The 16,023-nt window shown below is 42.9% G+C and overlaps 1 protein-coding gene across 1 annotated transcript; it reads right to left on the bottom strand.

Annotated features, from left to right (window-relative positions):
- Positions 1-4,532: 4,532 nt before the first annotated feature.
- On the bottom strand, positions 4,533-11,087 carry LOC139447710 (uncharacterized). Its single transcript, XM_071229161.1, has 5 exons — positions 11,065-11,087; positions 9,122-9,203; positions 7,109-7,289; positions 5,014-5,193; positions 4,533-4,693 (listed from the first exon to the last, which is right to left on the bottom strand). The coding sequence occupies exons 1-5, from the start codon at positions 11,085-11,087 to the stop codon at positions 4,533-4,535; spliced, it is 627 nt and encodes a 208-aa protein (XP_071085262.1).
- Positions 11,088-16,023: the final 4,936 nt, after the last annotated feature.

The raw sequence follows: 16,023 nt of genomic DNA, 5'->3' as shown, positions 1-16,023 counted from the left end.
GAGTGTCGAATGCTGCTACGAACTGTTGATGGTCGAATACGTGTTTGGAGGCAACGTAACACTCCTTTTGCACCAAGGAACATCCAGAAGACATTAGCATGTGGCGGGGGGTCAGTCATGATATGGGGTTGTGATTCCTTCGGCTGCAAACTTCCGCTGGTGACAATTCGTGGAAAGCTGAATGGCCAACAATACCAAGATGCCGTTCTTCGTCAAGTGGTAGTCCCTCATTTTGACAACCATCCTCTTCAGACAAGACCTGTTTACATGGACGACAATGCTAGACCACACAGATCTCGGGCAGTTTTGGCTTATTTGCGTCAAGAAGCTATTGCCACTCTTCCTTGGCCGGCCTGTAGTCCGGATCTTAATCCGATTGAGCATCTCTGGGACATTCTTGGCCGGAAAATCAGACATCGTGATCCCCCAGTTCAAAATCTTGCTGGACTTGAAGCCGCACTTCATGAAGAATGGATCCGTTTGACTCAGAGAATTATTCAACGACTTGTAATGAGTAGGGTTGAAGCTGTGGTCAATGTCCGTGGATCATACACACGTTACGGACGTTTCTGTCTTGCAATAGACTCTGCACTCCCTAGGGTGTCTATGTGACACCTGATATGGTCTGCTGATATCATGGCAGTTACATGACAAAAAAAGTTTTTCAATGTTTTCTAATCCTTCAATTTCTGGTCTTCGGTTAAATATCTTTCTGCTCATATTCTTTTGGAACACAAGATAAACTTGCTTTGGGACAACTTTTGCATCACATGAGGTTTACATATACGGCTAATAACAATCGTACATCTCGTTATAATAGACATAATTAAGTGCCAAAAGTAACAGCTCACAAATATGGTGGGTGGCGCTTAACTTTTGTACATGTGTATATGTCAAAGCTTTGTCAAAGACTTGTATATCTTGCGCTTTTTGTTATCATCAGTAGATGAAGCTTATGGTAAACCTTCATATGTAATATACTACTCAAAATTTGATAAGGATCGTAGATATTTTTCTTAATAAAAAAACAAAATAACTGCATAACTGGCAATATTGTGTTTAAGTGAAATCAAAAACGTCTCCAACACACTTGCACGTGCATTTCATGCCATGGGAAATGCGTTTCACATCACAGTTCATGCTTTTGCTACCATTGCACGATTTCCATTCAGGCAACGGTGTCTGATTCATTCTGAAACTTTAAACTCAATTGAGTGTTTACACTACGTTTATCTACGCAATGCCCCCTCAACGTGTAAGGCGTCGCCTGACGACAGAACAACTGGGCAGATGTATTGGAATGCTTGATGCTGGCTATTCACAACGTGACGTTGCCAATGCACTAAACGTCAGCCAGAGCGTTGTAAGCAGGGCCTGGTCCCGACAGCAAAATTTTGGTACAGCAGCACACCGACATGGGGGTGGTCGTCAGAGGTCGACAACCCAACGCCAAGATCATTTTGTGGCTCTTCAGGCACGACGTCATCCCTTCTGGACAGCAACCAGCCTACGTAACGACCTCCTGAACGCCTCGGGGGTGAATGTGTCCACTCAGACGATACGGAATCGTCTTCACAATGCAGGTCTCTACTCGAGAAGGGCATGTGTCCGAATCCCCCTGACTGTTCGACACCGGCGGGAGCGATTGGAATGGGCTGAAGATCATGTCACTTGGACATGGAACGATTGGGTTCCAGTTCTGTTCACCGATGAGTCCAGGTATTGTTTGGACTTTACAGACAGGAGGCAGCGGGTGTGGCGACGACAACGTGAACGTTTCCATGATGCCAACATCAGTGAACATGACCGTTATGGTGGTGGTTCCATCATGGTCTGGGGTGGAATCAACAGAGATGGAAGGACAGATCTTCATGTCCTGGAGAGAGGAACAATGACGGGGGTGAGGTACCGGGATGAGATCCTCGATGCGTACGTCAGACCCTACGCTGGTGCTGTTGGCCCTCAGTTCATCCTGATGGATGATAACGCCCGTCCTCATCGCGCCAGGGTGGTTGAGCAGTACCTTGAGCAGGAGACAATTGTCCGCATGGATTGGCCAGCGCGCTCGCCGGACTTGAACCCGATTGAGCATGTCTGGAACATGCTGCAGGTTGCCCTTTCACGCCGTAGAGCACAACCCACGACTTAGGCAGAGCTCGGACATGCCCTCGTGGAAGAGTGGAACAACCTTCCCATTGGGAACATCCGGGTGCTTATTGACAGCATATCTCGACGTTGGCAGGCCGTCATTGATGCAAGGGGAGGTCATACTCGATATTGACACTTCATCGACTAAGTGTAATGATGGACTATCCCTCATAACTGTGTAATTCTTTCTCTTGTTTGCTGTTAACATTTTTTACTGAAATGCCTTTTGGTGTTTGCAGATTTCAAACATTCCATATTGATACAAGTTCATGCCGTTCATGAATTTTCATTCATAACATGATTAAACACGTTTCTGAGTCAGAGTCATGTCTTTTGTTATGTTTGTGGTAACTTACACACATATCACCTTGTGATCCTTATCAAATTTTGAGTAGTATACATGAAGACACGCTTGTTGATAAGTGATTATCACATAGTGCTCCAATACGTGTACATGTAAAGTGTGCGTGTCTTCCTTACCGCCACGCTTAGAAATAGTCCAGCTATGTGACGGCGGTCTGTATATAACGGTGTGGACCGGACAATCCAGTGATTGATAACATGAACAAATATCCACGCAGCAAGGGTACGTAGACACATGTCACCGATGCAGCGTTCCACAAAGTGATCGTAGCGCTAAGGTGATCGTAACATCCACACTTTAACATTGACTTACGACTGTTGTTGAGCTACGATCGCTTTGTGGAACGGGGCAGTGGCCACCTGATCCACTGAGACGCCCCTTACAAACAGCCGATGTTGGTGGGAGATCAGTACTTTCTTTTACTAGCCCCCAATTTTAACCAAGAATCCCTCACGACTTGCAGATTTGTGGGACACAGTATACTAGTAAGAACTTCATTACTGTTACTTAGGCTGCTGGACCCGTGAAGATCCGGGGTAGAATAGGTCTTCAGCAACCCATGCTTGCCGTAAGAGGCGACTATGCTTGTCGTAGAAGGCGACTAACGGGATCGGGTGGTCAGGCTCGCTGACTTGGTTGATGCATGTCATCGATCCTAAATTGCGTGGATCGATACTCATGATATTAATCACTGGATTGTCTGGTCCAGACTGGATTATTTACAGACTGCCGTCATATAGCTGGAATATTGCTGAGTGCGGCGTTAAACAACTAACCAACCAACCAACTGTAGCTGCTGAGCATAGTCGGGGTTTAAAACGGTGTCTGTTTGGGAACTTAGGTATCATTAGTATGTTGAAGTTCAGATGCATACGCACGCAATGACGCAATGTGCTGTTAATAAAAAGGCCAACTTGCACGAACCTTGGATCGGTATGGCTGACAGCCCAAAATGATTGTTTTAAGTTGATGAGACAAGACCGCGACATCGTGATCTGCCGCATCGCTCTTGTGTTAAGTCACCACTTTCACTACATCGACGGCACGTCAACGTTTGACAACGACACGATAGCACGACAGCACCAGTCGACCGAACGACGTCACGCCAGAATTTTATTTTTGTTCGCACCGTAGACATTTTCGTGGCTGTTGTGATGTCGTCGCGTCGCAGTAGAGGTGACAAAACAAAATGTGACGTCACTATAATATATGAGTTTTGGAAACAGTAGCTTTACGTGTATTAACTGTCATATCATGTGGAGTTTATTAAATCAATACCTAATGTTTAATAAAATTAAACAACATGCAGACACTTCAATGATCCGACGGATTTCACAAAACACATTCGAACTACTTAGGGAAGCGGCCGTAAAATGATCACAACCTGAGCCGTGTATCTCAATAACAACGTGTACAAACAAACACGAGAAATATATTTTATTGCACTTTGAGTTATCAAATATATAGGAAAATATATCCAGTGTCTCTCTAAAGTAACACACGCTCTTTTAAGATTGTTGTTACTTGCGAAAGTAAAAATGTCGTATTTAGAGTCTTCTAACTCATTTACATAAGTTGAGGACTATCACAGAAATTTGTCCGAAATCACATACGAACAATTTCCATTTTTCACACAAAATATTTCAGGCCCTGCCCTAGAATTGAGGTGTTGTGCACTCAATACTTAGTTTTTTACCAGGTGGTATTCGCATTTTTGTAAAAAAACATATATGTTTTTTCTTGCCCCTTAAAGATAACAACATGTTTTACATCAGGTCTCAGGTTAGTCGCACAACAACAAAAAATAAATCCTTTTTTCGAAAATGTCTGCATTTAAGTTATTTACACGATACGTCTTCGATACGCACTTGACAACCTGACACATTCTGTCATAATACTGCTTATTTGTGTCACAAGATTTGGGTTGGTATTGAAAACCAGGAAGGTGAGATAGTCGGCGTCGTTCATGCGGTGCCACTGTTGGAGATGATGCAGTCAGACGTTGACGACGTCCTAGACCTTACCACCCCTCATAGCCGTAGCGGTAGATGTGGTAGCCGACCGCGGTGCCGTCAGCGATGGAGATAGACGCCGCCAGCAGCGACAGGGACGGCCCCCACACCAGCAGATCCATGTTGGACTCCGCGTAGAAGATGATCACGGCCAACAGAGCTGCAACACCTGAAAAGAGCATCATTGATACTTATAAACATATATTTAACAGAGTGCGTGAGTGAGTGAGTTTTACGCTGCTATAAGTAATGTTTCCGTCAGAAATTGTCTTCATTTACTGTACCCATGTTTTGAATCAACTCGTGTCCAGGGCGTGACGAATGAAAGCTTTGACCACAATGATATCACAACATCTTAAGTTGCGTCCCTTAACCGTATCAGGATCCGCTAACCGTAGGTTCGAATCCAAGTTTCGCACCGACTGTTATCCTTGGTCTGACATCTGACAGCACTGTAGCTACTTGTGATCACGTTGTGTAAGATTTTACCTGTCATGAATGACGCCACACAAAACATCAACTGTGACGTGCGTCTGAAGACGTCGTACTCTCGAGAGCATACTGCCAGTGTCGCCGAGCACGCTATGACGGTGAAGCCCACGACCACAGCAACCGTTTCTAGGCAACGGACGACGTCGAACCACACGGGCAGGTCAAACAAAAGTTCAACTGAAACAAAACATCGTTGATACATTAATAAACGTTTCTGTATGGAACTATTGATTGCGAGAAATGGGCATATGCAAAATAACAGAATACGTACAACAACACCTAAAGTCCATAAACTGTTTTGTACACGGGGACTGCTTGGAGAGTAAATGACTAGTGTTCCTGGGTCTCGTTTGTTTGTTTGTTGTTTAACGCCGCTATATGACGGCGGTCTGTAAATAATCGAGTCTGGACCAGACAATCCAGTGATTGACATCATGAGCATCGATCAATTGGGATACGATGACATGCATCAACCAAGTCAGCGAGCCTGACTACCCGATCCGGTTAGACAATGACGGCCTGTAAATGATCGAGTCTTGACCAGACAAACCAGTGATGGTTATATTGAGCAACGATCTATGTCTCTGATAGCGAATGTTAACCCGGAATCCAGTGTGTCCCCATATTCCGACTTACGGATCGACGGTCGTATTGATTTGATTGTTCCACTCCCAATTCATCTTCCCGAGGCAAGAAAGATAACTGACTTTAAAAGTCCAGTTTCCACCCTTGCCGATCTAGGCTGGAATTCCTGGGATCGATCGTAGCGCCACCAGTGGCTATTATGAGTTATGTCCTTTCTATGCCTCTCCTATTGACCAATCAGATTCAACCTCTCGTATCACTTGCATTTGCTTCAAACAAAACGGTGGCGCACAGTCAAGACGATCTGATCGATAATCAAGATCTATATTGTGATAAAACGAGTCTTACATGGCGAAGTGCATCAAATCACGTGAGCACCTTGATTAAAAACATGAAAAGATTTTGAAAATATATGTTGACAACGAGTTAGCCGTGCACATGCTTTGCAAATCCTGCAGTCGACCGAAATCTGCATGACAGTTTACGTACCGGATTTCGATTTCGGTGCGCGATTTTGATTGGACTATGCATAGACTCGTTAGCCCAGCCAAAATGTAACTCCATAATACCAGCCTAGTTCGGCAAGGGTGGAAACTGGACTTTTATAGTCAGTTAACTCACTTGCCTCGGGAAGATGCTCCCTATTAGGCGTTTTAGGTCATGTATGACGTTCATATATACTACTCTAAAGATGTTTAGGAACAAACGATTCTTTCATATTACTATAGTTAATCTGTCATAATCTGAGATATTAACCATAGTAATATGAAAGAATCGGGTGTTCCTTAACTTCTTTTGAGTAGTATATTTCTGACTGTGGAGTGAAGCCTGAATTAAGCCTGAATTCGTCTACCGACTGGAAAGAATGAAACCGGTGCCGAGTGAGTGAGAGAGAATTGGGTTAACGCCGCTTCTAACAGCATTCCAGTTATATCACGCCGTGTGCACATGCTTTCGGGGAAGGCAAGAAGTGATGCAGGTAAAACCTTTACCACTTTGGTTAAACCCACGATCATGGGTAAGGTGCTGACAAACCTAGAAACACAATCGGAGATTCCACCCAACAATCATATGTTTCTGGTGTGTCCAAGGGACGCAACTCATCCATATATGTGCGGCGCCTTAGACGACTGAGCCAATCGTGTTTAAAAGAAATACCGATTTGTTTTTTCCTTTTTCGGGGTTACGAGTGGCCTAATCGCCTGAAGGGCGGCAAACTGATGAGTTGCGTCCCTTGAGCGTGCCATGATCCTATGATCATGGATTCGAACCCAAAATTACTGATTATGATAATGTTTGCCAATGTATATCTATGCTCGCAGGTATCACCAAAGGGGTAAACGTGTAACACCTCTTACCTCATGCTTTCCTCTCGCATTTGGCTGACCCCCGTAATATAACTTGATAATGTTCAAAACGACGTAAAACAACACTCAACTGACTCAAAATGAAATTCTAAAAGGTGTTTACAAAATATGTTAATATATTAGAAACATGCTTTACATACCATCTGTATAGCCCAGGGTGTGGCACTTGCCGCGGTAGCAGGAGCGGCCGAACCACAGCCCGATGTCCTTGTGCATAGCTGGCAGCCGGAAGGTGAACCACACTGGCACGAAATACGCCGCTAGGTGGAGTATGAAGGCCGCTACAGGCAGGAACACCACCAACACGGGGCGTCTCATCTTCTGACATCACGAAACAAAGAAAACAATATTATGGTCAAATGTTCTGATTAATCTGGTAGTATACATCGGATTTGAGATAAAATGATTAACAAATATTTTGGACATCGTCACCTTCTCGCGTTTTCGAACTTTCGACTTTTCACCAAAATTCGAGATGTCAAGTTCGAAGCCCCTTACGGTATTCCATAGGCATGGGTTAAAACATGATTGTTTATTAAAAGTGACGCTTTCAATTAAGAAGATGTCAGATAGCCACGTGGTTAGTGTGTTCACTTGGCATGCTGAGCCCCCGGGTTCGATTCCCCACTTCCTTGGATTCCTGTTCCATGTTAATACTGCAGGCAGTGTTAAAACTGGATTAAAATTTGAATACGTCACTCTGAATGTTCTACCCTTGAAGATCCGGGTTACAATAGGTCTTCAGCAACCCATGCTTATAATAAAAGGCGACTGTGCTTGCCGTAAAAGGCGATCGGGTGGTCAGGCTCGCTGTTTTGGTTGATGCATGTCTTAGACCGATGCTCATGATGTCAGTCACTGGATTGTCTGGTCCAGACTCGATTATTTACAGACGGGCATTTATAGAGCTGGAATATTGCTGAGTGCGGCTTTAAACAAAACAAACAAACAAACAAACATATACAAGGTACTGCATGTGTATGTTTGTGTGTTGACAAATAAGAAAGAATACGATATAGACTCGGCTAATTGTGTGTCAACGTGCTACGATGGCACGGATGATTCTTCATGCTTTCAGTCACGGGTTTGCCTGATCCAGATTCGATCACTTTGAGGCGACCGCCATAAAACGCCCGATTCATTTAGTCGCCTCTTACGACAGGTATGGGATGCTTGGGACCAATATTCTCACCTGAATCCCCACAAGTTAATACATTGTGAAATTATGCCTTGCTTTTGAGAGGAACAGTATGGGCTAATGGAGGACAGCGCCGTTTTGGCGCTTCTGTGAGCATGATTTTACGCCGCTTCAAGTACTATTCCGCAATATCATGCAGGTCGGGTGACACTAAAAAGTTGGTTGGTTGGTTTGTTGTTTAAGGCCGCACTCAGCAATATTCCAGCGATATGACGGCGGTCTGTAAATAATCGAGTCTGGACCAGACAATCCAGTGATTAATGTCATGAGCATCGATCCACGCAATTGGGATCGATGACATGCATCAACCAAGTCAGCGAGCCTGACCACCCGATCCCGTTAGTCGCCTCTTACGACAAGCATAGTCGCCTTTTACGGCAAGCATGGGTTGCTGAAGATCTATTCTACCTCGGAATCTTCACGGGTGACATTGAAAAGGGATCCACACAGTGTCACAGTGCAGGGAATCGATCTCTGATTTTCGGCTTGACGAGCGAACGTTGTTCTCCTTCTGTTTGTTGTTAAACGCCGCACTCAGCAATATTCCAGCTATATGACGGCGATCTGGGCACCACACAAACCAGTGATTGAAGTCATGAGCATCGATCCACAAAATTGGGATACGATGACATCAACCAAGTCAGCGAGCCCTGATCATCCGATCCCGTTAGTCGCCTCTAATGACAAGCATAGTCGCCTTTTACGGCAAGCATGGGTTGCTGAAGACCTATTCTAACCCGGATCTTGACGGGTCTCATACCATACTCACTTACCTACTGATGCCACAGAACATAAGACACCATAGAAACATGATCAGATGCTTTCAATAAACTAATTTAAAGTTATTACCACAAGACTACGTTCATCATACCGCTAATCGTCTCATATCTCAATCTGATATTCACGTCGACCTTCTCTTTACGGAAAAACCCGAGTGGTCAGGAATAGTCCTCACCACTTTTTTTACTTCAATGGTAGATGCCGCACGCTTCATGCAGCCTCCCTTCTGTGCAGAATCGACTCGTCCGGAACGGGGTCTGTCGGAAGATCAAAGGAAAAGGTAAAACAAACAATGTGTCAAGATTGCCTGAGGGGCGTGGCCTAGTTTCTCTGATAAGGAGATTACCTAGATTATCAACTTGGCCCGAAACAAAGAGACAAACGAATATGTTATCGCACGGGTACTTACTGCCATTGTATCCATGATCAATTAAACTCAAGACAAAATATTAAAGGTGACAAGATATTTTATCGCATGAGTACTTATACGATCGCCATTGTATCCATGATCAATTAAACTCAAGACAAAATATTAAAGGTGACAAGATATTTTATCGCATCTGTACTTATAATATCGCCATTGTATCAATAATCAATTAAACTAATGAAGAAATTTTTGAGGTGAAAATAAAGTCTAATGAATTGATGACATGGTTTTCATCAGAGGTCTTGGCTTGTTTCAGTATATTAGTCCTAGAAGTTTAAATGTGTCACAGAGTGCCTCTGTAAATATAGCTTGATAACGGTGTTAGAACCTACACCGAAACGTCGCTCTTAATTGTAATAAAGAAGTTGTTCATCCATAAATTCTTATCCTTACTTAGTACTCCAACTTCTAAATGCCTATCAAAGAAGTTACTACTACTACTACTACTACTACTACTACTACTACTACTACTACTACTACTACTACTGCTGCTGCTGCTACTGCTAGTCGCTAATACTACTAGACGTATTGACTGCAACATGTTATCTTTTCAAATTTGGTATCAATAATCATAATTACAATGATAACATAATATTGTCAAAATAATTTGTTGTAATGTCATGTCGAAAACAAAATCAGCGAAGTGTGCCAGTGTATACCGTACAGTTACTAGTACTTCTATCACTGTCCCATACAGCAGTGTATATGAACGTAGGGTCTTTACTACTACTACTACTACTACTGCTGCTACTACTACTACTGCTGCTGCTACTACTACTACTGCTGCTGCTGCTGCTACTGCTACTACTATTGCTTCTGCTACTGCTACTACTACTACTACTACTGCTGCTGCTGCTGCTACTGCTGCTACTACTACTACTACTACTACTACTGCTGCTGCTGCTGCTACTACTGCTGCTACTACTACTACTACTGCTGCTGCTGCTACTACTGCTGCTACTACTACTACTGCTGCTGCTGCTGCTGCTGCTGCTACTACTACTACTACTGCTGCTGCTGCTCCTGCTACTGCTACTACTACTACTACTACTACTACTACTACTGCTGCTGCTGCTACTGCAACTGCTACTACTACTACTACTGCTGCTGCTACTTCTACCGTTATTATTATTATTACTATTGTTGTTATGATTGTTATGATTATTAATTATTATGATTATCAATATTATATTATAATCTGAATCATAGTCATGGAACCCAGTTCTTGCACCTTTCTCTCAAATAGCGTCGTTATTACGAAGTAATTATGAATCAATCCGACTACCTCCCGATAGGCCCGTGAAGACCCGGGGTAAAATAGGTCTTCAGCAACCCATGATTGTCGTAAAAGGCGACTAACAGGATAGGGTGGTCAGGCTCGCTGACTTGGTTGATGCATGTCATCGTATCCCAAATGCGTGGATCGATGCCCTATATGTCAATCACTGGACTGTCTGGTCCAGACTCGATTGTTTACAGACCGCCGTCATATAGCTGGAATATTGCTGAGTGCGGCGTTAAGCAACAAACAAACAAACAAACAAACAAACAAACCTCCCGATAATCTTGCACATCCGACACAAACCAGACGAAACTCTTGCAAAAAAGTTGACCAAAGATGAGAAAAAGATCATAACTTCAATTTAGCTAAACTAGTCCTCGTATAGTGTCAGACACGTAAATGTACTCACAAATCAGTCGCTGTAATCACCATGCCATATACCTTTGACCCTCTGAGATGAAGTGAACTCGTAACGCGTGTGTAGTTATTTCATAAAATTGTGCTCACTGTTTGCCCCGAGGGGGTATACACAGCAGCAGGAATATCGGCGCTTCCGAGTGGCCCCCCGGGGTGTTGTTAAAACACCTCGAGACATTCGGTTGAGTTTCCTTTAAGCAGGTCAGCCCCCCTACGAAGATGACATGTACACAATGTATTTACTTACTTGTATACGCAGGTTAAAATACTCCGTTTTGCCAGTTTTAATCACAGTATATTAAGTCCGCCATGCCGCTCTATTGTAAAGTAGTCAGGAAATATGTGAAATATTTTAACGCTTGGGAAATACGTATTGATATTTTATTATACTATTGCCATATCTGTACAAACCTTATACAGTGACTTTTTAGAATTGTGAATTATCAATAGTGTGAATGAAAAATTGTAGCACATGTATTTTGAGCAACAGGCTGACTTTCTCGGACCTTGGTCCTGACCCACACTGAAGCACATGTAGCACATGGTTTTTTTTTGGTTTTTTTGTTAAACACCGCACTCAGCAATATTCCAGCTATATGACGGCGGTCTGAAAATAATCCAGTCCGGAACAGACAATCCACTGATTAATATCATGAGCATCGATCCACGCAACTGGGATCGATGACATCCATCAACCAAGTCAGCGAACCTGACCACCCGATCCCGTTAGTTGCCTCTTACGACAAGCATAGTCGCCTTTTACGGCGTGGGTTGCTGAAGACCTTTTCTACCCCGAATCTTCACGGGTCTTTGGCACATGTAGCACATGTGGTGTCTCCTTATGATTAGGCAGGAGACCTTGTTCGAAATGTGCCTCTGTTCACCCATCAGCGAATGGGTACCCGGTAGGATGAGATGACAATGTGACTTTTGACTTTTTATCGCCTCAGAGGCAGCTTTGGTTATATACTCCCCGGGGAGCTGAGAATGAAAATCGAGTGCACACCGTTTCATTGACAGGGGCAGTAATGTAGCGCGTTGAAAACGCTTGAGAGTTTTGATACTTGATTGATTGGCGTAACTAAAAACACACCACTTCTTATTGTTTATTGAAAAGAAGTGTGCTCGAGACATACCTGCCAATAGTAAGTTATTTTGAAACTAGTTAGAAACCTTCACTGTGAGATATTACAGCTCTAGTATCCTAACTTGTATTCTATGACTAACGCTAGGACTATCAAAATATATACTATTGATAGAAAAACATAACTCCCTTTAAATTGAAAAGGAGCCCCAGCGAGATGAGATTCAGAGGGAATTCTAGACTTGCTTCATTTAGGGCTTTTGCATTACAGTCAGGGTTGGGCGGAAGGGAAAATAATATGGCTTAGGGACACTGAGACAGGCTGTGTTCTGCCTGCCGTGAACTAACCTACTTGCAGTTTTGCTTATTAATTCCTCTGGCGTCTGTGGTCGGAGTTTAACTCTGTCATCATGGCGTCCCGGGTCACGTGGTTGTCGTCTCGCGGTCACCATACTCGCGTCGTCAGTTAAAAATTGGATGACTTTCATTTCACGATACTTATTTCTTTAACTGATGTAATTTTTACATGACATCGTCTTTTGTGATCGGAATAAAGACAATAACTTTAAGGGACAGTTATACAGTTATACAAAAAAGTTTATTTTTATTCCAATCGATTCGAAATCAAGTCAAATCGACATCGGAATCCAACCCAATTAGGACAGAAATACGAGTAAAATTTCGAGTGTTGTGCCTTTGATATTTTACAATTTTCTTGACTTTAGTGAGTTTTGTGGAGTAAATTTGGAAATCAATACTTATTAATATCCTTATAAGGAAAAATGGTTTTGGCGCGGCCAGTGCAACTCAATCAACAGTGGGCTACGTAAACAAAACTTTGATTTCTTAAAGGAACACTCCGCTCTTCTAACATTTATTCCCAGAAATAAAGTAATCTTATTTTAAAATATATATCTTCAAAATAAAAAATTCAAACGAAATATAACCGAGAACAATGCTTAATTTCAGGAGCTGAGGCAATCTGGACTACCCAAATCATTCTAGACTTGAGTTGGATTCGTTTTTTAATTTCTTCTCTAGGGTCTGTTAGATAGACTACTCCACGGTCTGTCCACGTCCGTAGTAGGTGCAGCGATCAGCGACGACAGCGAGTATAGTTTTATGCTGTTTTCAGACATTCCAGCATTATCGGGACACCAGAAATGGGTTTCAAACATTGTACCACTGAATGAAATCGAACCCAGACTTTCGACGTTGACGAGCGAACACTTGAACCACTGGGCTACCTCACCAACTCTACAAGCAGGTGTAGACATTGTAATTAGAGCCATCTAGATGAAATTATAGCAAACTAGGTCCGTTGTCTCGTAAGGAACGTTATTATTCAGTCCTTAACTGATCAAAAGTTAAGAGAGAATCGAAATGGGTAATTATTTGTAATTTATATCAACACAGAAAGTAAACACACACAAAACAACGAGCAGCTGTAAATATATGAAACCTGTAAATACTAAAATAGGACTAGATTAGACTTAAGACAGGATAAATACATTTTTAAACAACAGAGACCCTATAAACCTGGACCCAAGCAAGTACTCTGTAGTCAATGAAAAAAAGGGGTTTAACGTCGCGTGAAGATTATTGCACTACGGTCATTACGAATTAAAATTAGTGGTCTCTATGAGTTCATTATAACCGTAGTTTACTGTAGTTAATCTGTAACGGTTATTGCAGCTATATATATAACGAACTCATAGAGACCACTAATTCTAGTTCGTAATAACCGTAGTTCGTTATAAGCATATATACAACAATTGGCCTGGACTAAAAAATAAATTCGTTATATCGGTCAGTTCGTTATAAGCGTGTTCGTTATAAACGTAGTAAGTATATTCAAATGAAAAACCTGATGTTCTTCAACAAGTTATACAAAGTTAAGAATTGACATTTGAACCGACCCGGGTTAGACATTTGGGCTCAAAATTGTCAAAATGGACAATTGGCATTCCTGAGATCACGCCCAGGAGCGGTGTCTCATATAGATTGCTTGCTGGAAGTAACACGGACAGAGGGTTCGCAATATAATGGGAAAGGGTTTCAAGATTGTTTTCATTACAACTTGAACAGTATAGAGATCTTTGGCAATGATTGATGTGTATGCATCGATTCCAAAATGCCTAAAGCGACGATCCATCCCTTCGTTTGCGCATGTGGAACTATAGTGAGTGAGTGAGTTGTGTTCCAGTTATATCACGGTGTGTCCGCTTAATGTGGGAGGAAATCCCGAAGTGATGCAGGTTTTAGACGCTGACTACTTTTGGGAAATCCACGATCACGGGTATAGTGCTGACAAACATAAAAGCGGCATCGAGGCGAACCGGGATTCAAACCCACGATTATAGGTTTCTGGCGTGCCCAGTGGACGCAACTTTGCACAGCGAATTGCGGCGCCTTAGACGACTGGGTAGGCTTAACTAGAAGCGACGTTTAGTTATGGATGCACAGAATACATATGGCGACTGAAGCATATTCAAGTAGACTTTTAGTGTGATCTCCATCATACAATATGCATCATACATCATACAAATACTCCAAATGCTTCAGATCTTTCACTGCGTCAAGAACCGTTGTGAGGTGAGGTGAGGTGAGGTGAGGTGAGGTGGGATTTAACGTCGCGTCACTTTTACAGCGACGTGCACGCATGACGCTGCCAGGAATCGAACCGCCGACCTTCCACATTCCAGGCAACGTTAAATCCAGTCAAGATCTGAGGACACCAACACGAACGGTTGACCCCCAGCAAACTTTTCCCACCCAATCAAAATGCTGGACGCGTGTGATCTTCAACCAATCAGATGTCAGCTTTATGGAATGATTTGGCTTAATTTCTTTACAACCTGGATTCGGAAAGTTCGATTAAAAAACTAGAAAACCCGCGCCGGATACTAATGTTCCTAGAGTGCTACTCCCTTTTTGGTGCAGATGCAATGGCGCTCAGAAACGACAGGGTGTATAAAATATCCACAATAAAATAATGACGCGCCCTTCATTACGAACATTCGGGAAAGGTATTTTAAAGTTCGTTTTCGAGACACAGAATCTGATGTGCTTGTCTGAATGTCTCGCCACTCGTGCTATCAACCACACAACCTAGTAACAACAAGTTTCATTTTTTCAATAATGATGTTATACATTAGCGTTCAGATGCGTCATAGTTCCTCGCCTGATAATGTAAATCTTGCCTCGTATTACGTACCGTGTAATGGATTTGCACAAACTATACACACATTGTTTATATTCAGACTAGAATAGGTTGAATGTCTGACTGTATAACACCTGTATCAAGCTGACATGGTGTGATTTAAATGAAATATTGTTCAAAGCAGTGTTAAACCAAACTCACTCTGAGTAATTTCGATCAATTTGATCATAGTTCGTGGCTGGCTTACTATAGTCTGCGACAGGGATATTCGGATACAAATATTTCACAAGGTAGAATGTTCCATGTTTATAATTCAGTATATAGAACCACCGCCTGTTATCCGAATGCAAGTAGTAGCGCTTTATTACAAATTAATTGTGAAACACATTCTGTGTTCATGACTCCACGCCTTGCTACATACTCCCACGTCAACAGAAGGCACGTCCCGGGCCGCATAGTAGGGTACTATGAACGTGCTCAGCCCCACGTTGGGCGCCATAAAATGTCCGAGTCCCGAGATGGGATTCGAACCACGGACCTTCTGATCCGAGGTCGGACGCCTTGTCCACATGACCAAAGAGGTTAACCCCGTCAGCAAGCTGAGAAGGCGAGGATGTCATCTGTTGGATGACTCCACGCCCTGCTACACACTGAAGGACGCACAATGCATAACTTACAAGATCTAGCTGCTGCCGGTTAATATA

This window comes from Haliotis cracherodii, unplaced genomic scaffold (assembly GCF_022045235.1).
Source record: "Haliotis cracherodii isolate W230 unplaced genomic scaffold, xgHalCrac1.p SCAF_7, whole genome shotgun sequence".
Lineage (NCBI taxonomy): Eukaryota > Metazoa > Mollusca > Gastropoda > Lepetellida > Haliotidae > Haliotis > Haliotis cracherodii.
This window is presented reverse-complemented; position numbering and strand designations above follow the sequence as displayed.

Coding starts and splice junctions, on each gene's coding strand:
- LOC139447710 (XM_071229161.1), bottom strand. CDS start 11,087: ATGGTGATTACAGCGACTGATTT. Junction 5,194..7,108: donor CACCCTGGGCTATACAGATG/GTATGTAAAGCA, acceptor GTTTTGTTTCAG/TTGAACTTTTGTTTGACCTG. Junction 4,694..5,013: donor TGTGGCGTCATTCATGACAG/GTAAAATCTTAC, acceptor TGCTCTTTTCAG/GTGTTGCAGCTCTGTTGGCC.